We start from the raw sequence: 25,633 nt of genomic DNA on the forward strand, positions 1-25,633 counted from the left end.
CAAGGACTTGGGTCACCTGCTGCTTTCCCAGATGCATTGTCAAGGAGCTGGATCGAAAGTGGAGCAGCAGAGTCTCACACCGGTGTCCATGTGGGATACAGGCACTGTGTACGGCAGCTTAACCCCCTGTGCCAGCGCCGACCCCAGGAAAGACATTTCTAATGCTCTCCTGCTTTTTGAGAAGTGGGTCAGTGCTTTGGTTTGTTTTTATCCTTTGCTGTATCCCTCTAGAGCTAACATGCAGGAGCTCACCTCTTTGTTGATGAATGAGTAATGTTACAGGTATTTTTTAATTTGTTACCTAAGTATTTTCTCCTAAATCCCTCCCCCCACTTTTAAGGAGCACATAATTTTTAAGGATGACTTGATTTCCTCAGCAGTTTTCTGGGGGATCAGCGCCTCTTCTACTTCATTCTAAGCTTAACCCTCTCTCCTCTGTCCCTCCCACCTGACTCCTGTCCCTTTCCCATCAGCCTATGCTCTCCCAGGCCGTTCATCACAGTGGTTGGCAAACTGCGGCAGCTTACTGGACAGCAGCTGTGTTCCAGCTGCATTGGGGTAGCCAGTCTGAAATTTGCACAAGCTGCTCTCAGCAACAGCAGAGGACAGGGTGGCTGGGCAGCTCTCCTGCAGAGTCGGATTTGGGGTGGGAGCTTTTTCCATCCTGAAGGGAGGCAGAAGAGAATGGGAATTATGGGTGTGGGGTATGCCTTGGGGTTGTGTCCCACTGGCCAGGACTTGATCTCATGACCATAACCACAGGAGGGTACAGCATTTCACCCTCTTGTGCACCAGGGAGAGGAAAGGGCCATCCAGGCTCTCTCATGCCCGTTGTCTAGCTGCAGCAGCAGGTGTTGCAACAGGGGTGTATTTGCTAGAGTCAGGGTGCTTGGTATCTATCCAGCCTTAGGTTGCCTGAGCAGCAAATGGACACTTTTGTGGTCTTACTGCCCAGGCCTGGCTATAGGTGAGGAAGTCCGGCAGAAGCTTCCCACTGGCTCAGTTATCCCATGGAGCAGATGGACATCTCTTGTTCTCTTCCCTTTAGCCCTCAATCTGATTGGCCCTCGAGCTGTGGATGTGCTGTCTGAGTTGTCCTATGCTCCCATGACTCCAGACCACTTCCCAAGTCTCTTTTGCAAGGTGGGTCCTAGTAAAGTTGTGTTTTGTTTTTGTTTCACTTATTTGAAAGACACACACACACACACACACACACACACACAGAGTTTACTTCCTAAATGGCCCTGATGACCCAGGCCAGGAACCGGGAAACCAGTTATTGCCCCATCACCACTCCTCCCGGGAGTCTGCAGTAGTGCAGTAGTTGAATCAGGAGTTGAAGCCAGGTAGCAAACCCAGGCAGTCCAGGGTGAGATACAGGCATCTTTACTAGTGTCTTACCCACTCATCAAACACATGTCCTTTAGGTCTGTTTTCAAGTGGGCCAAGAGTATTTCTTTTGTAGTGTTGACAGTTACATTTACTGTGGTGTTAGCACTGTGACAAAGTAGATGATCGTCTTTATTTTTCACCTTTCAAGCTCGTCTCATTTTAACAAGTATTAGGGTAACATTTCTGAATACTGGGTTTGTTATTTACTGGTTTCTGTAGTACTTGGTTAAAATTTTACATCACTGGGGCCGGCACTGTGGCACCGATTAAGCTGCCTCTTAGAATGCCAGCATGTTGTATCAGAGCGCCAGTTAGAGTTGGGGTTGCTCTGCTTCTGTGCAGGTCCCTGCCACTCTTGTGGGAGACCTAGGTGAGTTCCAGGCTCCTGGCTTCAGCCTGGCCCAGCCTCGGCTGTTGGAGCCATTTGAGGAGTGAACTGATGGATGGAAGATCTCTCTTCTGTCTCTCCTGCGCCCTGTCACTCTGCCTTTAAATAAACATGTGTATGTGTGTTATGTTATTAGGATTATGAGACTAACTACAAACTGTCCATCAAGATCAGATCCTTTCTCTCTACTCACTGGTTCCTTTCTTATGCAGAGAGAAACTTCTGTACACCTGCCGTCTTTGGGGAAGAATGGTGTAGGTGAATACAGAATTTCCTTTCTCATAAGCGGCTACCTTAGCTGAATGACACAAATTATAACAATCAAAGCAGTGATAACTAAATGCTGAGCAACTGACTGGAGACCCAAACGGATATATTTCAAGAACTTCTAATAAGCAACCATGGGACAGTTATTTACTTATTTGAAATTCTGAGTTACACAGAGCAGAGGAAGAGACAGAGATTTTCCATCTGCTGATTGACTCCCCACATGGCACAACAGCTGTGGCTGAGCCATGGTCAACCCAGGAACCAGGTCTTCCACGTGAGTGGCAGAGGCCCAAACACTTTGGCCATCTTTCACTGCTTTTCCCATGCCATTATTAGGGAGCTGCATCGGAAGTGGATTAGCTGGGACTTGAACCAGTGCCCACCTGGGATGCTGGCATTGCAGGTGGCAGGTTAGTCCGTCACACCATGACACGGACCCCAGTACTTTTTTTTTTTTAAGGATTTATTAATTTGAAAGGCAGAATTAGGTGAAAGCAGACACAGAGATCTCTCATTCACTGGTTCACACCCCAAATGGCCACAATGGCAGGAGCTGAGCCTCTCCAAAGTCAGGAGCCAAGAGCTTCTTCTGGGTCTCTTCTGTGGGTGCAGGGGCTCAAGGACTTGCACCACCTTCTACTGTTTTCCCAGGCCATAGCAGAGCGCTGGATCAGAAGTTGAACAGTAGGTTGTTTTTGTTTTAGAATATTTTATTTATTTGAAAGAGTTACAAGTTACAGAGAGAAATAGAGCCAGAGAGAGAGGTCTTCCATTCCGCTGGTTCACTCTCCAAATGACGGCATCGGCCAGAGCTGAGCTGATCCGAAGCCAGAAGCTTCTTCCGGGTCTCCCACGTGGGTGCAGGGGCCCAAGGAGTTGGGCCATCTTCCACCATTTTCCCAGGCATAGCAGAGCTGGATTGCAAGTGGAGCAGCTGGGACTCGAACCAGCTCCCTTATGGGATGCTAGCACTGCAGGCTGGGGCTTTAACCCACTGCGCCAGCCCCGAGCAGTAGGGTCTTGAACTGGCACCCATATGGGTTGCTGGCACTGCAAGAGGCAGCTTTACCCACTACGCCACAGCACTGACCCTCCCAAATGCATTTTTAATTTTAAACTGTCACACAGTAATTAATTTCAGCTTGGCTAAAACTCCTAAAATGGTGATTTTCATGAGAAATGTAAAGGCTGTGTTCCATTCTCACTGCCTGGAAACGGATGACTTTCAGGATGAAATCCTTTCATTAATGTGAACGAATTTCCTTTGGGCTAAACAAGGGGTACGGGCTAACAAGGGTTCCCCAGGCATCTGTTCCTTTGACACACCTACAGCCTCCCCTGGCTGGTCCCCAGGCTGACTGTTCCCTTTGTCTGTGCAGGAGATGAGTGTGGGCTACGCAAATGGGATCCGGGTGATGAGCATGACGCACACAGGAGAGCCGGGCTTCATGCTTTACATTCCCATAGAGGTGAGCACGTTGTCTTCCTCGCCCAGAGCTCTGGAGCACTGGCAGCACTGGAGCTCCAGCTGACTGGGCTTTGGGAGTTGAGGCTGGCTGCACTGAAGACATTTTATCATTTTGAAGTTACCCCATTTTTTTCTTCTTTCGGCATAGCTGATATATTTACATGGCCTAAAAATAGAAAGCTCCAAAAAGAATTCAGAGCCATCTGACCAGTTCTCCTGGACCACCACCAGTGTGTTAGTGTTAGCTTTTTCGTATATATCACACTGGAGATTATGCATATGCAAGCAAATTGAAAGATTGTTAGTACCCTTAGAAATACAGATGGACGCATACTGCTGTTGTCATTTTGGTTTCTTTCACTTATCATAGACCTCTTTGTATGTCTGCATTCCAACAAGATTTTTCTTATTGAAGTGCCACAATATTCCATCTTATAGAATTGACTTTTTAAAACCAGTCTGGTTCCAATAGACATTTCTGGTGTTTCTAAGTCCTTTGCTGGTATAAAAATTCTGCACCCGATTAAGAGTATCTTTTTCCATATTGTATGTGCCAACAGAGTTGTCAAACTTACGTCTGTTAGGTGCAAAATAGTTTGCAAGTATAATTTTTAATTGTCCTTACACGTGAGGTTGGGCAATGTTGTTTATTTATTTTTTAAAGATCTATTTATTTATTCAAGGGGGAGAATTAGAGAAAGAGAGAGAGCCCTTCCATCCTCTGGTTCACCCCCCAGATGGCTGCAATGGCCAAAACTGGGGCAGTAGGAAGCCAGGAGCAGCTTCTGGATCTCTCATGTGTGCACAGGGGCCCCACTGCCTTCTCAGGCCATAGCAGAGCTGGACTGGAAGTGGAGCTATATAGGTGGAGGGGGTGAGCGAGAAAAGAAATGTTAATAGTAGTAAGATGAAGGGATTATTCGGCGCATGAAGAACTGAACTAGGTCACTGCGGTGGTCTGCCTGTGCTCACTGGGCGGCTCTCAGGTGCCACAGTTGTGGTGTCCATTTGGAGACCTGGGGCCTCCGCAGCCTCGTCTCACGTGGAGGCCCTGGATCCAGCCTCTGGGCCTCCTGGACTAGCTCCGTTCTTAGGATCCCCCGTGAGTCCAAGAGGTCATTGTGCCATGCCTGAATTACTTTTAAGCTGGCTTTGTGCTTTTGAGAAGCGGTTTTCCAGTACTACACGGAGGCAGATGGCTTGGTATCTACCAGTCTCTGGTGTTTAGTGAGAAAAATGAATAGATGATGGAGACCCACGCTGTCCTCTAACAGTGGGCACCTAGCATCAGGGCTTTTCTCCTTGGCCGTCCTCTTATCTACAGTGCAGAGGATTCAGCAGGACAAGGGAAAGCTCCAAACCTGCCAGAGTTGCTGGTCGTTATTCTCATTTGTGTGCTGGTCTCTGGTGGCCTCCTCCGCCCACCTTTGCTGATTTAATTGTTCCACACACACACACGTGCACACGCTGCAGGTAAGTGCTGTCTTCAGCTTAGCGCTGCAGGAGCTGGGATACAGCAGGTCAGGCCTCTGCCTGCAGTGCTGGTGTCCCACGTGGGCACTGGTTTGAGACTGGCTGCTTTGTTTCAAACCCAGCTCCCTGTTCATATCCCTGGGAAAAGCAGCAGAACATGGCCCAACTGTTTGGGCCCCTGCGCCCCCGCACCAACGTAGGAAATCTGGCAGAAGCTCCAGGCTCCTAGCTCCAGCCTGGCCCAGCCCTGGCCATTGAGGTCAGAGAGTAAACAGCAAATGGAAGATATTTGAAAGGCAGAGTTAAAGAGAAGGTCTTCCATCCGCTGGTTCACTCCCCAAATGGCTGCAACAGCTGGAGCTGTGCCAATCTGAAGCCAGGAGCCAGGGACTTATTCTGGGTCTCCCACATGGTTGCAAGGGCCCAAGTCCTTGGGCCATTTCCTACTGCTTTCCCAGGCCATAGCAGAGAGTTGGGTTGGAAGTAGAGAAGACAGGACTCGAACTGGCACCCATATGGGATGCCAGCACTACAGACTGCAGCTTTACCCGCTATGCCACAGTGCTGGCCACAACTTGGCCTTTTCAACAAATTAAAAAAAAAAAAAAAAAAAAAAAAAAGAGTTGCAGAATCAGTGAGGCTGATCTTTTCCTGTGTTGTCTTCTGCTTTCACAGTAGTAAACAGAGCATGTTTAGATAATGTTGACTTGAGTCTGGAAAATGTTCACTTAAGTAGCTTGCAAGGCTTGATCGTGTGGATGTGGCTAGTGGGCTGTTTTAGAAATGATTATGATTGGCCATTTGGTGAGGGCACTTGTGTGGGTTATAATTTGGTAACTGCTGTGTAGTGGGGTGGGCATTTGGCACAACATTGTTAAGTTGCTGCTTGGAATGCCAACATATCCCATGTGGTGGGAGTGTGTGGGTCCACTTCCATTCCAGCTTCTTGCCAGTGTGCATGCTGGGAAGCAGCAGGTGATGGCTCAAATTCGTGGGAGATCCAGATGCAGCTCCTGCCTTCGGCCTGGCCACCACTGTTTTGGGCATTTGGAGAGTGAACCACTCTTTCAAATAAATGATTGCTGCATGTTAAAATCATTCTACTTGACATTTTAAAGATGTGATATAGGCATCCTGCTTTCGTGGAGCAGGTGACCTCCAACTCTTTTCTCTGGGCTCTAATGCCAGGACTTGTCAAGGATGACCCATTCTGGGAGTTTTACAGCCTGTCCATTCTAATAGCGTCAGCTATCACCACTTCTAGAAAACGGGAAAACTGACCTCTCTAACGTCTCTCCCTGTAGTACGCTCTGCACGTATACAATGAGGTGATGAGTGTCGGGCAGAAATATGGAATCCGGAATGCTGGGTATTACGCTCTTCGCAGTCTCCGAATTGAGAAGTTTTTTGCCTTCTGGGGTCAGGATTTAAATACCCTCACCACGCCCCTGGAATGTGGACGGGAGTCTCGGGTGAAACTGGAGAAGGTAACGTGTTGGACCTCCTCTGCCCCACGTGCGACGGGAAGAAGAGCTGCCAGGGCAGGCAGGGTGCCGAGTAGCAGCACCAGGCACTAAGGACGCGGAGGGTCTGCAGGGTGAAGCCCTGTCTTCTAGGAAAACAGACAGTTGGCACTGCTACAGCTTCTGAGCGGACTCTGGTGATTCATGTGGCAGACAGACAGATTGCAGTCATCCTGCAGTCAGCTGCGTAATTAAAGAAAAAAAAATTTTTTTTTTTTTTTTTTGACAGGCAGAGTGGACAGAGAGAGAGAAAGGTCTTCCTTTGCCGTTGGTTCACCCTCCAGTGGCCGCCGCGGCCGGCGTGCCGCACTGATCCAAAGGGAGGAGCCAGGTGCTTGTCCTGGTCTCCCATGGGGTGCAGGGCCCAAGCACCTGGGCCATCCTCCACTGCACTCCCTGGCCACAGCAGAGAGCTGGCCTGGAAGAGGGGCAACCGGGACTAGAACCTGGTGTGCCGGTGCCGCAAGGTGGAGGATTAGCCTAGTGAGCCGTGGCACCGGCTAATTAAAGAAAACTTTAATGAAAGTCATCATTGAAGAGAACGTGCTGAGTCTCTTTCCCACCTCTGAATCCCACCGAGTCGCCTGCCCCTCTGCCAGAAGCAGCAGTTTCCTCGCTGAAGTGCAGCGCACCCACGCAGGGGTAGCCATGCTGTACTCTTTGTGCTCAGGTGGCTGGTACTACACACTTGCCGTGTTGTGCCTTTCCTCTGTCCACAACAAAGTATCTTGGCAGCTGTTGCCTGTGGTTCAGAGTATAGCTGTGGTCTCTGAGCACATTACATGACCTCTTTTTCCATTTCTCTGACATGAGTAATGAGTAACACGTAACTCATTTCAGAAAACAGGAAAAATGTACCAATTACATCATGGCCCGTATTTCATCCGTCCAGACCACTGTATTGCACTCTAGTCTTGCACACGCATTGTTTTGTACACACATGGACTTTTTGTTGGGATTATATAAAAGTATTCTTCTAAAAATTCCTAGCAAGTATTTTTGAGTACTGACTTTTCATTCTGAATAGCTTTGTTTTGTCTTCTGTTTGAAATGTGTTTAAAGGAAAAATGTGTGCTTCTTGTTACAGAAATTCTGCTGGTATTTTTGTATCACATTTTCCAAAGGCTGGCAGGGTGGGGCAGAGGACTGTGCTCAGCTGTACTGTGGCACATGCTCAGGGTCTTCTAGCAGATGGACAGACGCCTCAGTGTGTCCTCTCCCCTAGGGCATGGATTTCATCGGCCGGCACGCTCTGCTGCAGCAGAAACAGAACGGGGTGTACAAGCGCTTCACCATGTTCATCTTGGATGACCACGACACAGATCTGGACCTCTGGCCTTGGTGGGGAGAGCCCATTTATCGGAATGGGCAGTATGTAGGCAAGACCACCAGCAGTGCCTACAGCTACACCCTGGAGCGCCACGTCTGCCTGGGCTTTGTGCAGAATTTTTCTGACACTGGGGAAGAGCAGGTGGTGACAGCCGATTTCATCAACCGGGGAGAGTATGAGATTGACATTGCGGGACACCGGTTCCAGGCCAAGGCCAAACTCTACCCTTTCACCTCCCTCTTCACGCACAAGCGGCGAAAGGATGATGTGGAGCTGAGTGACTTGCATGGGAAGTGAAGCAAGGGCAGCCTCGCCGCCTCCTGTCATCTCATCCTGAGCAGCACTAGGGAGCGTCCCGTCCCGTCCCGCTGACCCCATCCTTCCCGTCGTTCATTCCCTCGGTAGAATTTTCAGCCTGACCTCCTCCTGACCTTACTGCTTCGCCGCTTCTCTGGCCGTTCCACCTCCTCCTCCCCATCACCTGAGGCTCTTCTCCCCTTCCATGTGCGCAGACTCCCATGGTGGCTGGGGGTCTGACAGGACAGGGGCAGGCTCTGGTTGTGGAGGTGGGTTAAGGGGACAGTCTCATCTGAAATTGTCACAAAGCAAGCTGGAATTGCACAGCTCTCAGGGTGAGAGTCTGTCTCCTTTGGGCTAACGCTAGCAGGGTTGCTGTGTGTGTGTGACATAGCCCCAGGGAGTAGCTGTGCCTTTTAGCCAGGCAGACCGTCTCCTGTTCCATCGTGCTGTGGCTGGCATCCGATACCTCGAGCAAGAGGATGGTCATCTACCTCACTGACAAGAGGCATCGCAGGGACACTGTCTGGCCTGCAGCAGAAGCACGCAGCTAACCTGGCACCATCCTCCTCCATCCAGCACCAGTGAGTGGGGCCTTGGGCCAAGGCGGTCTGCCTGGAGTTTTCATCCTTGTTAATCTCTGTATTAAAAACTTTTGTTTCTCAGTGACAAGCCACAGTGCTTGAAAGGGAAAAACCATATTGCCTTTCTGTTGCTCTTCTAGCTGATGCCCAGCAATGCCTGTGCTTTCCTTTCCACTATTCACAGTTCCAGCGCCCCAGCCTGACTGTCCGCTCTTTCGATCTGGGAAGAGGCTGAGGGCAGCTGTCTTCCTAGATGGTTAGCCAAACTTCACTGCCTTGTGACTTCCAGAGAGCTGCTGGGACCTCAAGGTGTGCTCCACCCAGCACAAACACAGCCACACAGACATGATGGCATCGGTCCTCTGAGTTCTGAGTACAGAGTGTAAGTTACACAAGGCTAGAGGACGGCTTCCTGTCTTTTCCTTGATCCAGCTATCCTGGCATATCCTCTGAATTAGAAAATGATGTGGGGTTCCCCAAAAGTGCCCTGCATATTTTTTAAGATCAAACCTGGATGTTAAGACAATTTTCCCTGATTTTTTGAAAGTACTAACTGGTATTAAACTGTAGCCTTTGTTGTCCTGGTGAGTGAAGTGAGGTGGAAGCATACATGTGTATTAAAGGAAGTCATTTCACTTTATTAGAGAAACTTAAAATTCTTGAGTGTCAGCCTTTGGCACTTTTTGATTATTATGTTATCTAATGAGACTGCTTCCTTCCAGACGTTTCTTGCCAATATTCTTGTAGTCCACCTATATCTGATAACTGACATCAGTTGTGTACCTTTTATTTTATTTTGACAGGCAGAGTGGACAGTTAGACAGAAAGCTCTTCCTTTGCCGTTGGTTCACCACCCCACCCCCCCTGCGGCTGGCATGCTGATCCATAGGCAGAAGCCAGGTGCTTCTCCTTGTCTCCCATGCGGGCGCAGGGCCCAAGCACCTGGGCCATCCTCCACTGCACTCCCGGGCCACAGCAGAGAGCTGGCCTGGAAGAGGGGCAAACGGGACTAGAACCCGGGGTGCCATTGCCGCAGGCAGAGGATTAGCCTACTGAGCCATGGCACTGGCCCATACCTTTTATTTTGGAGGGAGGGTTGGTTGGTTTATTAAAGCAGCATATGATTAGAACTGTTTAAGGGGCAAGCCAAGTGTCTACCCAGCAGGGAGATGCTGTTTCTAGGCAACCAGAGAGCCAAGCAGTGAAACAGCAGTTATGGAGGAGTCGGGAAGCAGGGAAATGCGATGCTTCCAAGTCCTGGCTTCCTGTCCGCCCATGTCTCATTGGTCCTTCCTCTGGCTGAGAAGGGTGAGTGAGGCAAGGAGAGCACTTGACTGCTCTGAGACACCTTGTCTGTAAAGGGGCGTCATGTGATGTCCTGGAGCATCAGTGAGTGCCCTGAATTCATCCGTGAAGTGACTCTTGATTCAAACGTGGGCAGCGTAGATCTGCTTGGTCCTGATGTCAGCTCTCTGTGTGATCCTTCCCTGTCTCTAGTGTAACTGCTTTGTCTATGGTGTCAAACAGATCCTAGATGGTCAAGAGGAAAGGCAAGTGGCACCTTCCTACCCACGGATGTCACGTGTTAGAACATTCTGGGCTCTTGACTAGGTTGGGAGAACCAACCAAAACGCCCTCATTTGGGTGTCATTTCCATTCTTGGGCAGTGAGGCCTCATGGGTTTATGTGACCACTCACCATGGGGAGCCAGCGAGTCTCACACCCACAGATCTCGCCTTTGTGAATGGGTGGCTTCAGGTGACTGATGCTTCTCTCTGGAATGGGTCCAGCATCCCAGCTTGGCTGTGGGGCAGTGCTCCTCATTGTTTTACCTTGTCAGCAGAACCTGGAAACAGAAAATGTATTGGCCTCAAACAGATGCAGACCCAGGGGTTTAAGTTTTCTCTGAGATGTCTTTAAGTACTCATTGCCGTAGGAAGATCCTGTTTCGTGACAGCACCAAGGTCATCGGACTTGAGCTTGCCTCAGAAAGATGTCCCTTGTGTGCCACACTGCAGTCAGAACAGCTCTGCTTCAGGAAGTTGAATTGGGAAGCACCTGGAGTGGCAGTCACATGCCACCTCCCGGCAGGCAGGTTCAGCAGCAGTGCTCTGCCAGAGTGCCTGCACCTCAGAATGTGAGCTATCCCAGTGAGCCAGACACCCAGGTCACTCGGGCCAGAACCTACAGCCCAGCTTCCCATTTCTTCAGCTTGGTTCTTACGGAAAATTTACTTCATTGTTTTCTTCCAAGACAGACAGACAGAAAGTATTCTTCAGCCTGGGCAATACACACTACCCTGCCCTTGCATGCACTTGCACGCTGGTCGTGGGTGGGGGTGCTGGTATGAGTGGCTTCACTACAACCCAGAGCCATGATTTCTGGCTGTTAACCCTCTGCATTTGCCCCAGTTCTCCCCATCTTAAAGAACTAAGACAGAGGGAATCCCCTCCGACCTGCAGCCTAGTTCTAGCCCAGCAGTGGCACTGGGTTTACTCCCAGGGGAGAGCTGCTTTCAGGCCAGTGTAGTCTGGAGTCCTCTGCAGTACTGATGACACAGGTTTGGTCAGCACTGAAGAATTTTCTTTGTACATTCTGCTGCCCCCCCCCCCCAAACATTGATATAAGCAATATTTTTTATCAGTGTAACACAGACATGTTGTTACGGGTAAAGAATGTTGCACTCACACCCATGCAGGCACACAGACTCAGGAGTGCTACAGTTGAGGGGCCTATGGTAGAGGCTTATTAGCCAAACCCTGGTCTGTGCAGTAAGTTCTGAGTGAGCTGGGGGCCTGTCACACCTCCCTCCTCACCACCACTTTGCTTCTGTGTTAAGGTGCTAAGCTGTCCATCTCGTCCGTCAGCGTGGGCTTGCCTGGCAGCCCCTCATCACTACCAGCACATGGTTTCTCTAGCGGGCTGGGTGTTTCTGTACATCCATGCCTCCTCTTTGTCCAGTAAGTGTAAGTGAACTCCCTGCACAAGGCATCTCGTGTTGAATCATGCATTTCTACACAGGACATTTTCCTCATGATGTTTCCATGTACCTCTTTTTAATCCTTTGCAGACATCTCCCACTTTCTTGTTTCTGTCTATCAAGGACAGATACTGAAGGGGTAGGGACAGTGTTTTTAGCACCCTACGCCATGATTTCCTTTGCACACTGTGACCTGGGGCTTGAGCACCTCCCTTTGCTGAGCCAGGTTCTAGTGCCTTAACACTCCAGAATGTCACGGGTGGGCAGACACAGGAACACTGAGAAAGTTCCTGTCTCCCCGCTCAGCCCTCAGCCCGTGGGGGAGGGGGAGGGGGACGTCCTAGCAGCACTCCCGGGGCAGCGCGGGGACCCGCAGAGACGCACTGTAGTGCGTGCGGGCGTGTGCAGCGCGCGGCCCTTCCATGCCTGTGTGCACGGGGAACGGGGCCCTGAGACGTCAGAGGCATTGAGTAACTGGGCCCTTCCCTCAAGGGCCTGGGTGACCCTGGCACACGGGTGACCGCCCTCTGCCCTCTGAACACACTAACTCTGAGCACCGTACTCCCATCCAGCTGGGTTAGATGAAGATTTTCTGTACATGTGTCACTGGGTTTGTAAGTGAATAAAGACGCATTTTAATCACTCGCACCATGTCCTCTGGTGAGGTGTTCTTTATCTGCCGGATCTTGCTGTGTTACGAGTTTATGTATTTGCCATCACGAATGCAGTGCTAGCCTCCAGCCTCCCTCTGATGCCACTGTTGCTGTCACTGGACATGACTGCACAGAAGCTGACACACGTGGCCCACCCATGCACGTGAGCCCAGTGATCTGTTCTACCCATCTTGCACACACAGGTTGATTCACTGTATTTTCTCATTGCTGCATGAGAATCCCATGGGACCTCATCTCATAACAACTTGATCACTCACAGCACACTTGGAGGCCACATGTACATCAGGAAGCTGGCAGCTCTGCCACTGCTGCTCCTCACCCCCAGAGCCCATGGGCTGTCATGAGTCCGAGCTCTGCTGTGATACAGCCGAGACGCCTGTGGAAAAACAACCCCCCTGGACACAACTCCTGCTGCCCGGGGGCTGCTGCCTGTCATCGTACAAAGCTCTGGTGCTGCAGTCTTGAGGGGCAGGAGCCAACCCTGATGATGATAAAATGATCTTGCTGAAGAATACTGGCCCTGGGGCAAGCACTGTGGCGTAGCGGGTAAAGTCCTTGCCTGCAGTGCTGGCAGCCCATATGGGCACTGATTCAAGTCCAGGCTGCTCTGGCCTGGGAAAGCAGTGGAAGATGGCCCAAGTGCTCGGGCCCCTGCACCCACGTGGGAGACCCGGAGGAGGCTCCTGGCTTTGGATCGGCAAAGCTATGCTATTGTGGCCATGCGGGGAGTGAACTAGCTTTCTCTCCCCATTCCCCGCTCTTCTCTCTGTGTATAACTCTGAATTTCAAATAAATAAATCTTAAAAAAAAAAAAAAAAATACTGACCCTGATCTCAGAGGTCAACTGGGAAAGGCAGCAGCTGCTACTGAAGCTGGTCCACACAGAGGACAGCCCCCGCCTGTCCTGGTAACAACCCCTAAGGTCAGAGACCACCACCAGCAGGAACTTCTCAAGTAAACCTCCAAAGACAGCAAGGAAAGAAAAACACTTAACTCTTAGTCGTAGAAATACAAGCTATGGGGCTGGCACAGCGGGTTAACACCTGAAGCGCCAGCATCCCATATGGGTACCAGTTTGAGACCCGGCTGCTCCACTTCCCATCCAGCTCTCTGCTGTGGCCTGGGAAAGCAGTAGAAGATGGCCCAGGTTCTTGGGCCCCTGCGCCCGTGTGGGAGAGCCGGAAGAAGCTCCTGGCTTCGGATCAGCGCAGCTCCAGCCATTGCAGCCAACTGGGAAGAGAACCAGCAGATGGAAGACTCTGTCTCTCTTCTCTCTGTGTAACTCTGCCTTTCAAATAAATAAATAAATAAATCTTGACTGGTGCTGTGGCTCACTAGGCTAATCCTCCGCCTTGCAGTGCCAGCACACCGGGTTCTAGTCCTGGTCGGGGCGCTGGATTCTGTCCCGGTTGCCCCTCTTCCAGGCCAGCTCTTTGCTGTGGCCTGGGAGTGCAGTGGAGGATTGCCTAGGTCCTTGGGCCCTGCAACCCCTGGGAGACCAGGATAAGTACCTGGCTCCTGCCATCGGATCAGCGCAGTGCGCTGGCTGCAGCGCGCCGGCCGTGGCGGCCACTCGAGGGTAAACCAATGGCAAAGGAAGACCTTTCTTTCTGTCTCTCTGTCCACTCTGTCAAAATAAATAAATAAATAAATAAATAAATAAATATTTTTTTAAAAAAAATACAAACTATTCTAAAACATTAGCTTAAAGCAACTGCGGGGTGTCCCAGAGAATGATAGTTCCTAGAGGCACTGAGCTGTTCTCCCTCTTTCTCTTAACAACCAAAGGCAATAAAAATCTTTGGGTTCCAGGTGGCTAAAAGCCAGAAGAAAAAAGATTGCCAGTCAAGAGATCATAAATCCAAGTTAAAATTTTTGAAAAAAATATTAGCTATAGCAAATACAATGCTAGTCCTAGATTAGTGATTTATAAACAGATCCCTAGGGTGGGAAAATAAAAGGTAACCAGCTATTTTAATACAAATGTAATAGCGCAGGCAGAGGCAGCATTGTGGCCCAGCAGGTAAAAATGCTGCCTGCAGTGCAGGCATCCCATATGGGTACCAGTTTGAGTCCTGGCTGCTCCACTTCTGATCCAGCTCTCTCCTATGGCCTGGGAAAGCAGTAGCTTCTTCCGGGTCTCCCATGTGGGTGGCAAGGGCCAAAGACTTGGACCATCTTCCACTGCTTTCCCAGGCCACAGCAGAGAGCTGGATTGAAAGTGGAGCAGGGCCGGTGCCGTGGCTCAATAGGCTAATCCTCCACCTTGCGGCACTAGCACACCGGGTTCTAGTCCTGGTCGGGGCGCCGGATTCTGTCCCGGTTGCCCCTCTTCCAGGCCAGCTCTCTGCTGGGGCCCGGGAGTGCAGTGGAGGATGGCCCAAGTGCTTGGGCCCTGCACCCGCATGGGAGACCAGGAAAGGCACCTGGCTCCAGGCTTTGGATCAGCGTGATGTGCCAGCCGCGGCGGCCATTGGAGGGTGAACCAACGGCAAAAAGGAAGACCTTTCTCTCTGTCTCTCTCTCACTGTCCACTCTGCCTGTCAAAAAATAAATAAATAAATAAATAAATAAATAAGAAAGTGGAGTAGCTGGGACATGAATCGGCGCCCACATGGGCTGCTGCCACTGTAAGTGGCAGCTTTACCGGCTACACCACAGCGCAGGCCCTGCGTCTATCATCTTGAGAAGGTAAATAACACTGTAGCCTAGCCAGGTTTCCCATTTGTATATCCACCGCTGTGTAATCTGTGTTGGCTACACTGACACAATACATTAAGGGGGGGGGGGGGGCAGCAGGTTAAGCTGCTGCCTCTGGAACCTGCATCCCATGAGCACTGGTTCAAGTCCCAGCTGACCCACTTCCAATCTAGCTCCTTTCTAATGTGCCTGAGAAAGCAGTACAGGATGGCCTAAGTCACACATGGGGGAGACCTAGATGAAGCTCTTGGCTTTGGTTGGCCACTGCAGCCATTGGAAGTAAACCAGTGAATGGAAAATTTCTTCCTCTAACTCTGCCTCTCATATAATTAACTAAATTTTTTAATTAAGTTTTGGGCACTGACAAATCTGGCTTGGTAAAAATGGGATCCCATGAATCCCAGTTAATATGATCCAACATAGGCTGAAATGAGGCTTTCAAGGATGAAAATTATTAAATTAAACCTAATTGATAACAGGGTTATTGGCCCCACTACTTCTCCACTTAAAAGCACAACTGTGCCATCTTCTCAAACTTGAAAACAAAACCATACAAAGGGCATGTTAGGATGGATTACTACAACTTCAACACTGTGATTTCATCCATTTGGGGCCCCAAACCTATTCAGTACTTAGTATCTAAATTGCTGATCCTGTTCAATCAACAACCAATAAATATTTTACTCTAAGAGATTTGGCTGCCCTTTTTTTCCAGTGCCTCTCAGCTGCACTGCCGTCACCTCTGCAGGGACTGTCCAGGTTTCCCATGGGGACCTCCTCGGCTTTGTCATCACATGCAGTCTGCAGCCATACTGTGGGTCACAGCCTCTTGTGGTCTCCTGCTATACCTTCTAGAACACAGTGGACTCTGAAACGGAGGCTCCCACAGACCCAGAGCCTGTGACTGCTGTGCTGGAGTCAGTGAGAACTGCACCTCACAGCCATGTCTCCTGAGGCTCCATAAGACAGGGTGGAACCAAACCTGGGCCTTCCAGTACATTCCACCTGCAGGGGGCGGGGCAGCCCCCCATCCTCGGTTCCCTGCCTGATGCCAGAGTGCAGATGGAGGTCCTGCTCCCCCAGGACCTCTGACTACCTGGAAAACCTCTTGGGATTCACCAGTGCCCAGTAACAGCAGCTCAGAGTTGCGAGTGCACGGCTGACCACCACCCCTGATGGAGCTGAGTGTAATGTCACTTTCCACCCTTCAGCCAGGAAGTCCAGAAGGTTCCTATTAAAGGATGCGAATAAGGAACAACACTCGGCCCCACTCCAGGCAGTCTTCCTAGTGTGGTCAAAAGATGAGCAGCATCGTATTTGTCATAAACTACTGTCTCAGCACCTAACAACTATCCTCTAGGTTTTTGTTTTTTTTTTTTTTTTTTTTTTTAAAGGAATCTCTTGCCTCACAGACACCCAAAATCATCACACATCTCCATGTACACTGAGATCATAATACAAGGTCCTGCTGGGGCTGGTTTTGTGGCACAGTGGGTTAAACAGCCACCTGGGGATGCCAGTATTCCAGACAGGAATGCCAGTTCAAGTCCTGGCTACTCTGCTTCTGATCCAGCTCCCTGCTAAGGCACCTGGGAAGGCAGCAGATGATGTCCTTGGCCCTTGCCACCCACATGGGGGACCCAAATGGAGGTCCTGGCTCCCAGCTTCAACCTGGCCCAGCCCTGGCCGTTGTGGCCATTTAGGAAGTGAGCCAATGATGGAAGACTGACATCCTTCTTCCTCCACCATGCTGCCTTTCAACTAATAAAGTTTAAATAAGTAAAATATAAAAATTGATGCTTATTCAGAGTTACAGATATTACATACCTGTCAGAATACACTATGACAGGCTCTTGAAATGGGCATTTCCGGGGCCGGCACCGTGGCTCACTTGGTTAATCCTCTGCCTGTGACACCGGCATCCAATATGGCACTGGGTTCTAGTCCTGGTTGCTCCTCTTCTGGTCCAGCCCCCTGCTGTGGCTTGGGAGGGCAGTGAAGGATGGCCCAAGTCCCTGGGCCCTGCACCCACGTGGGAGACCAGGAAGAAGCACCTGGCTCCTGGCTTTGGATCGGCACAGCGCCAGCCTTAGCGGCCATTTGGGGAGTGAACCAGAAGAAGGAAGACCTTTCTTCCAGAAGAAAGGAAGGAAGGAAGGAAAGAAGGGAGGGAGGAAGGGAGGGAGGGAAAGGGAGGGAAAGGGAGGGAGGGAGGGAGGGAGGGGCATTTCCAAATTCCTGATAGGTCACAAACATGATGTTCTCACACAACTCCTTTTCAAATATCAATACAGGGCCGGCGCCGCGGCTCACTAGGCTAATCCTCCGCCTTGTGGCGCTGGCACACCAGGTTCTAGTCCCTGTCGGGGCGCCGGATTCTGTTCCGGTTGCCCCTCTTCCAGGCCAGCTCTCTGCTATGGCCCGGGAGTGCAGTGGAGGATGGCCCAAGTACATGGGCCCTGCACCCCATGGGAGACCAGAAGCACCTGGCTCCTGCCATCGGATCTGCGCGGTGCGCCGGCTGCGGCGGCCATTGGAGGGTGAACCAACGGCAAAGGAAGACCTTTCTCTCTCTCACTGTCCACTCTGCCTGTCCAAAAAAAAAAAAAAAAAAAAAAAAAAATCAATACAATAGGGGCTGCCACTGTGGCATAGGTTAAGCCCCAACCTGTGGTGTTGGCACCCCAAATGGGCACCGGTTCGACGGAAGATCTGTTTCTCCTCTCTGTATTTCTGCCTTTCAAATAAATGAATAAATCTTTAAACATTTTTTTCAGTACAATTAATAGACTACCAAAAGTTCTCCAGTTTATCTCAGACCTTAATCTAATTTTTAAAGTAAATGTTCTCGCTTCATCCCATCCCACAAGACACACACACACCCCAGGACTCATTAGATGTAGATTGTACCACAGGTCAGTCAACTGCTTATCTAATCATGGTCTCTTTTGAACTTAACTTCCGCCCAAAATAAACCCTTCAGGTACAGCTGATTGCCTGTCTAACTTACTATTTTTTTTTTTTTTTTTTTTGGACAGGCAGAGTGGACAGAGAGAGAAAGGTCTTCCTTTGCCGTTGGCTCACCCTCCAATGGCCGGTGCGGCCGGCGCGCTGCGGCCGGCGCACCGCACTGATCTGATGGCAGGAGCCAGGAGCCAGGTGCTTCTCCTGGTCTCCCATGGGGTGCAGGGCCCAAGCACCTGGGCCATCCTCCACTGCACTCCCTGGCCACAGCAGAGAGCTGGCCTGGAAGAGGGGCAACCGGGACAGAATCCAGCGCCCCAACCGGGACTAGAACCCGGTGTGCCGGCGCCGCTAGGCGGAGGATTAGCCTAGTGAGCCGCGGCGCCGGCCCTAACTTACTATTGATTTGGATGCTTTCAATGGTTTACAACCAAGGACCAAGCCCTTAGGCAGACCACTATTTCAACCAATCATGACAAATGCTGAGGCCCTCATCAACTCAATTTGGTACATATTTGAAAAGGATTTTTTTTTTTTTTTGAAGATTTCTTTATTTGAGAGGCAGAGTTACAGACAGAGGGAGAGACAAAGAGAAAGGTCTTCCATTTGTTGGTTCACTCCCCAAATGGCCGCAATGGCCGGAGCTGGGCCAATCTGAAGCCAAGGGCTTCTTTCAGGTCTTCCACACAGGTGCAGGGACCCAAGCACTTGGGCCATCTTCTACTGCTTTCCAGGCCATAGCAGAGAGCTGGATAGAAGAGGAGCAGTCAGGACATGAACCAGTGCCCATGAGGGACACCGGCACTGCAGGTGGAGGCCTAGCTCACTACACCACAGCGCCAGCCCTGCAAAGGATATTCTAGTTCCACATACCCAACAAGTCAGCCTGACCCAAAATCTCACAGCAGGAGCAAACAGTGCCTCAACCCAAGACTTCCAGGCTGGAAATGACATCATCCGTACACTAAACCTCTAAGACACAAGTGGACGAGACAGGTTTTCTCTTGTGAACCCACAGCTTAGCCTGGGATCCTGATACACTCCTTGCTATCTGTTCAAATATCCACCAGGACACTTCCACACCGAAAGGGATCTAGGAGGCAGGCTACCACAGTCGGACTACTTTGCCCAGGAGGCACCAGGCCGGTATCAGTGAGCCTTGAGAACCGCCAGGGAGAAAGCCCCACACGCTGACGTTCTTCTACCAGCTCTCCACAGCTGCCCTCCTGTGTCTCGGCTGTCTCCCAACACGACCACCACAAGCAGACGCTTCCTGGAGTGAGTCACTGGGCGGCCACCCTGCAAAGGATACCTGTGTTACATTTCAAGCACTGCTGAGGCGGCACAGCAGCCTGCAGTGAACTCTGGTAAGTTCACGTGGCCATGGCATTCCTGGTGAATGCAGCTGGCCTGTCTCCATCTGAACCTGGCCTCTGTCACCCTTGACAGTTTCTGGTTTTCCACTTTCTCCACCTGGCTGGATCCAGATACTTGCTTACGCAAATGCCTCCTGCAGAGCACTTCCCTATGGACACAACCTACTGGACTGGCCCTGCTAACTCCCACATCTTACACGGAAAGTGACCTTCAGTCCAGTGTGACCTCCCAGAACTGGGCCTGTCTGCTCTCAATCCCCCAGCTAAAATCTCCTGCAGGAAGTCTGTCTGGATAATACTCTAGACCCCAGTAAAGTTGTTGGTCCTTGTATCCTTCTCGCTCCGTCTGCCCTCTACGACCTTCACGGTCACAGCCTCCAGGCTTGCCATGTACTCCCCAGGCCTGTATTTTCATCTTGCTCCTAGGCATTAAAAGGGTGCTCTCCATCTTAAAGGTCCTAAATGAAAACAGATTTTTAAAAATAATTTATTCTGGCGGCCAGCGCTGTGGCATAGCGGGTAAAGCTGCTGCCTGCAGTGCTGGCATCCCTTATCGGTGCTGGTTCGAGCCCTGGCTGCTCCACTTCTGATCCAGCTCTCTGCTGTGGCCTGGGAAAGCAGTAGAAGATGGCCCAAGTTCTTGGGCCCCTTTCACCCACGTGGGAGACCCAGAAGAAGCTCCTGGCTCCAAACAGCGCAGCTCCAGCTGTTGTGGCCAATTGGCAAGTGGACCAGCGGATGGAGGACCTCTCTCTCTACATCTCCTTTTCTCTCTGTGTAACTGACTTTCAAATAAAATAAATAGCCCTGGTCATTGCAGCCACTTGGGGAGTAAGTAAACCAACGGACAGAAGATGGATCTCCTGTCTCTGCCTCCCTACCTGGAGGGAAGTCTCTCTCCACAAGTGCCCTGGACCCCACGTCTTCATCCCTTCCCCTGGCCCAGCTCCACCAGCTGTCCTCTGTCTTTTATGGACCTGTACTGTTCCCCACTCCTTTCCCCTCAGCCCTGTAATACACTCAAGTCCCTCCCACCCGACTTTTAAAATGAAACAAGTTTCACTACCTGATTCAACTAGCAATTTTTTTAAAAAGATGAAAATTGGGACACAGTTTGGACTTTATTTAAAAAAAAAATTTATTAGCCGGCGCCGTGGCTCAATAGGCTAATCCTCCACCTAGCGGCGCTGGCACACCGGGTTCTAGTCCCGGTTGGGGCGCCGGATTCTGTCCCGGTTGCCCCTCTTCCAGGCCAGCTCTCTGCTATGGCCAGGGAGTGCAGTGGAGGATGGCCCAGGTGCTTGGGCCCTGCACCCCATGGGAGACCAGGAAAAAGCACCTGGATCCTGGCTCCTGCCATCGGATCAGCGCGGTGCGCCGGCTGCAGCGGCGGCCATTGGAGGGTGATCCAACGGCAAAGGAAGACCTTTCTCTCTCTGTCTCTCTCTCTCACTGTCCACTCTGCCTGTCAAAAAATAAAAAAAAAAAAAATTTATTTATTGGAAAGGTAGAGTTATAGGAGCTGGCGCTGTGGCGCAGCAGGTTAATGCCCTGGCCTACAGTGATGGCATCCCATATGGGAGCCGGTTCAAGATCCGGCTGCTCCACTTCTGATCCAGCTCTCTGCTATGGCCTGGGAAAGCAGTAGAAGATGGCCCAAGCCCTTGGGCCCCTGCACCCACGTGGGAGACCGGGAAGAAGCTCCTGGCTTCGGATCAGCACAGCTCTGGTTGTTGCAGCCAATTGGGGAGTGAACCATTGGGTGGGAGATCCCTCTCTCTCTGCAACTCTGATTTTCAAATAAATAAATGAATCTTTTAAAAAAAAAAAAGTAGCATTACAAACAGTCAAAGACTGTGCCAGGGGGCCTGCCCCTCGACTAGTAATTTTTAATTTAAGACATTCTGACTGCAGAGTCAGCACTGTGGTGCAGGAGGTAAAGTTGCTAGCTACAGTGCTGGTTTCCCACATGGGCGCTGGTTCAAGTCCCAGCTGCTCTACTTCCAATCCAGCTCCCTGCTAAAGGTGCCTGGGAAGGCAGCAGAGGATGGCCCGAGTGCTGGGCCCCTGTACTTACGTGGGAGAACAGATGAAGCTCCTGGCTTCAGCCTGGTCCATCCCTGGCTGTTGTGGCCATTTGGGGGGTGAACCAGCAGATGGACCTCTCTCTGATTCCGCCCACCTCCTCCCCTCTGTCTCTCCTCCTAACTCCGTCTTTCAAATACATAAATAAATCTTAAAAAAAAAAAAAAGCTGCATGATTATAAAAATTAGTCTAGGGCTCAGCACTGTGGCACAAGTTACACTGCTGGCTACAACACCAGGATCCCAGAGAGGTGCCGGCTAGAGTCCTAGCAGTTGTTCCACCTGTGATCCAACTCCCTGTTAATGAACCTGGGAAAACAGCAGAAGATGGCGGCCAAGTGCTTGGGCCCTGCACCCCCGTGGGAGACCCAGATGAAACTCCTGGCTTCACCTGGCCCGGTCTGGGCCACTGCTGCCATCAGGACAGTAACCAGAGATGGAAGATTTATCTTTCTCCTTCTCTTTCAAAAAAAAAATTTTTTTTTAAATTGATCAAATTTAACCTCCAGCTGATAAACAACTCGTAACTCTTGTCTGAAAATCCGACTCAGGGACACAGCGGATGAAGCTGCACACACGCCAGCATCCCTGACCGAGTGTGGGTTCCACTCCTGGCTACTCCATTCAGACATACTGCTTCGTGCCACAGCATGCTGAGAGGGGTGCAGCAGACGAGGAACCAAGCGCTTGGGCCCCTGCCACTCCCGCCCTCGGGAGACATCTGCAAGGAGCTCGGGACTCCTAGTTAGAGCCTGACCCAGCTCTGCACGTTGGGAGTATCTGGGGGAACAAACCAACACATGGACGACATCTCTCTCTGTGCCTTTAAAGCAGACACAAACGTAAACAACAGACACACATATAAAAATAAATAAGTATCAGACACTGAGCCTCCACCTCCGGTGACTCTGATCCTGCGGGCCCGGGTGCCCGGGGTCTCAGCAGGGCACGTTCTCCCACCACTGACCACCGGACCCTCCCGCCCGACCCGAATGCCCACCACCAACGCCGTCTGTCCCGTCTACACGCCTGGGCCTATACACTCAGACCTGAGAACCTGACTCAGCTCTGGGAACCGTCACAGCAGCACTAAGAGGCGCGCGTGAACAAGGAGGCTCGCTGCGCCGGTCTGCGCTCCTCCACGCCACTTCGTCCGCCCCGCCCTGCACGGCCGCTTAGTCCTAAAGCACAGGTGAGCCGCGCGCTGCACCGCGGGAAAGCAATGCACCTGCCAGACGCACGAGCCGGCTCCACGCGCCGGGGGTGGGGGCTGTGCGCGGCGCGGCGTGCAAGCCCGAGCCGCAGCCACCAGCGAGGCCACCGGCCGCCCCGGGCACGAAGGGCGTCGAGAAGAGCCGGAGCGCGGGCCCGGGGCTCGGACAGCCGCGGACAGACCGAGTCCTGGCGCCCAGACGCGCGCTCCAGAGGACCCGGCGGACAGACCGGGAGCGGGGCCGGGGAACCACCCCGGAGCGACGCGAACACGGAAGACGGCCGCCCGGGGGTCCCGGGGCGAGAAGGCCGCGCGGACGCCAGGCCACGGCGGCCCGCGGCTGTCTCCTTACCTCACGGGCCCCACGGGCTCCCGCTCCGACACCGCTCGGCGGAGGCGAGCAGGCGACCACGACGGTGGCCGGGGGTCGCCTCAGGCCGGAACCGAGGACCAGGGGCCGCGAGGTGGGGCGAAGTTGAGGAACTCAAAGTTCCCAGGAACCCAGAGCCCGCGACCTTCCGCGCTTTACGGCCCCTCCGCAAGGGTACGGCGGGCGCACGACCTCAGCCGCGCACGAGCGCGCCGTGACGCCATCGCGGAGGCCCCGCCCCCGCCGCGTGGGCTTGTTTGGGTCTCGCGAGGCTCCGCCCCCGGGGCGCTCGGCGGCGTCACGGTGGGGGCCCGGCCCTGGGAGCCCCGGGCGCCCGCGGCCCTGGACTTCCGCAGTGGCGGGGGCACGGGGCTCCCGCACGGATCTCACTTCTCAGGGACAGCCGCGTCGGGGACGCCTGGCCCGCAGGGCAGGCGCCGTGCGGGGACGCGGGCTCCAGCCGCGCGCGAGGGGCTCCCGCGTCCCCGGGGCGGCCCGCAGCCCTCACAGTCGGCGCTGGGCTCCTGCGCTGGACGCCCGCGAGGGTTTAACAATGAGGGCCGTGCGCACGAGAAAGGAGCAGAGACTAGGGCAGTCCTAGGTGACGTCCAGGGAGTCGTCGCCCGTGATTCCTGAGCCGCTCGGCGACCAGGCAGAGGAATCTGCTAGAAACCCTCTTTGCGGGGGGGTGCGATGGGACAGTGACCCCGCGTCCACCCCAGGCTGCCGCACGCGGCCAGCACTGCCGGGAGCGCGTTTCTCTCTCCGTCTCCCGTCACCGCCCCTCCGCTGCCCGCCTTGAAATGCTGCATCCTGGGCTCCTGGCCGCGTCTTGGCCGTGCTGGGCTCTCTGACCACCACGCGCTGTTTTGAAGGATTGTGGGGCTTTATGTGTGTGTGTGGCTCCTCTTTTTCCACAGGGCATCGGAAGTGCTGCTCGTGCGGTTCTTTTTTCTTTTTTTTAAAGATTTTTCATTTATTTATTTATTTGAAAGAATTGCAGAGAGCGGTAGAGGAGCAGCTGGGACTAGAACCGGCGCCCATATGGGATGCCGGCACTGCAGGCCAGGGCTTCAACCCGCTGCGTCACAGTACCACCCTACTTGTTTGGTTCTTGACTCCTGAGTGCACCGCATCCCTGAGAATTGAGCCTGTTAGGAAATTTGGATGCACTTTTCCTCTCTCGCCATCTTCCATCAAGGACAGATATTGAAGAGGTAGGGACAGTGTTTTTAGCACCCTACGCCATGATTTCCTTTGCACACTGTGACCTGGGGCTTGAGCACCTCCCTTTGCTGAGCCAGGTTCTAGTGCCTTAACACTCCAGAATGTCACGGGTGGGCAGACACAGGAACACTGAGAAAGTTCCTGTCCCCCCACACAGCAGCTCAGCCCTCAGCCCGTGGGGAGGGGGAGGGGGAGGCGCTGCTGCGGCTCCTTCCACGGGGACGTCCTAGCAGCACTCCCGGGGCAGCGCGGGGACCCGCAGAGACGCACTGTAGTGCCTGCCTGCGTGTGTGCGGGCGTTTGCAGCACGCGGCCCTTCCATGCCTGTGTGCACGGGGAACGGGGCCCTGAGACGTGACCCTGGCACACGGGTGACCGCCCTCTGCCCTCTGTGAACACACTAACTCTGAGCACCGTACTCCCATCCAGCTGGGTTAGATGAAGATTTTCCTTACATGTGTCCCTGGGTTTGTAAGTGAATAAAGACGCGTTTTAATCACTCGCCCTGTCCACTCGTGAGAGGTTCTTTACCCTCCGGAACTGTGTGGTCACGACTAAGGTATTCGCCCTCACAAAGGGTCAGCACCGAGCCTGCGGGTCCCTGAGTTGCAGCTTCATTTCCACGCAGGAAGCTGCAGTAGGTTGGGGTTCAGGAGAAGCCCCCCTCGTGGCCGTGCAGCCCTGCCTCCTCTCCCTCCTGTCCTGTGCTAGGGGCTCTCACACTGCCCACCTTCAGCGTGCAGCACTCAGATTTTAGTGCCATTTTAGCACTGCCTTCTACATCCACATAAATATAACTCAGGACCCAGCAGTGTCTACACACTCCCCGGCAAGGATGTAGCTGTCCAGTGGGCCGGCAGCATTGTAGTACAGTGGGTTACCGGTGCCAGTTCAAGTCCCAGCTACTCCACTTCCGATCCCTGCCACACACGTGGGAGACCTGGATGGAGTTCAGGCTTCTGGCTTCCACTGGCCCATCCAGGCCATTGTGGTCATTTGGGGAGTGAACCAGCAGATGGAAGATTTCTCTCTGTCACTCCCTCTCTCTTTAACGCTGCTTTTCAAATACATTTTTAAAAGAAATTTTTTTTTATAAAAAAGGGTAAAAGATTTTAACAGACATTTCACTAAAGAATATATGTGGGCCGGCACCGCGGCTCACTAGGCTAATCCTCCGCCTTGCGGCGCCGGCACACCGGGTTCTAGTCCCGGTCGGGGCGCCGGATTCTGTCCCGGTTGCTCCTCTTCCAGGCCAGCTCTCTGCTGTGGCCAGGGAGTGCAGTGGAGGATGGCCCAGGTGCTTGGGCCCTGCACCCCAT

At 52.4% G+C, this 25,633-nt stretch overlaps 1 protein-coding gene and 1 long non-coding RNA gene across 6 annotated transcripts in view; one reads left to right on the top strand and one right to left on the bottom strand.

The window, feature by feature from the left end:
• Positions 1-12,353, top strand: part of PDPR (pyruvate dehydrogenase phosphatase regulatory subunit) — an 87,471-nt gene extending 75,118 nt beyond the window's left edge. For 3 of the 5 annotated variants that reach the window (XM_002711720.5, XM_051847287.2, XM_070062739.1), the window contains 4 exons: positions 1,049-1,143; positions 3,430-3,519; positions 6,296-6,478; positions 7,740-12,353. In XM_002711720.5, coding sequence (XP_002711766.2) covers positions 1,049-1,143; positions 3,430-3,519; positions 6,296-6,478; positions 7,740-8,141 — 770 coding nt within the window. In that variant the 3' untranslated portion in view covers positions 8,142-12,353. Of the gene's footprint in view, positions 1-1,048; positions 1,144-3,429; positions 5,614-6,295; positions 6,479-7,739 lie in introns of those variants that run through there. The other 2 variants (XM_051847289.2, XM_070062738.1) reach the window with 2 other exon arrangements.
• Positions 2,743-23,318, bottom strand: LOC108176745 (uncharacterized). Its single transcript, XR_001793461.3, has 3 exons — positions 23,070-23,318; positions 10,424-10,571; positions 2,743-6,697 (listed from the first exon to the last, which is right to left on the bottom strand). It is a non-coding gene; the product is annotated as an uncharacterized lncRNA (long non-coding RNA).
• Positions 23,319-25,633: the final 2,315 nt, after the last annotated feature.

This window comes from Oryctolagus cuniculus, chromosome 18 (genome assembly GCF_964237555.1).
Source record: "Oryctolagus cuniculus chromosome 18, mOryCun1.1, whole genome shotgun sequence".
In the NCBI taxonomy this organism is placed as follows: domain Eukaryota; kingdom Metazoa; phylum Chordata; class Mammalia; order Lagomorpha; family Leporidae; genus Oryctolagus; species Oryctolagus cuniculus.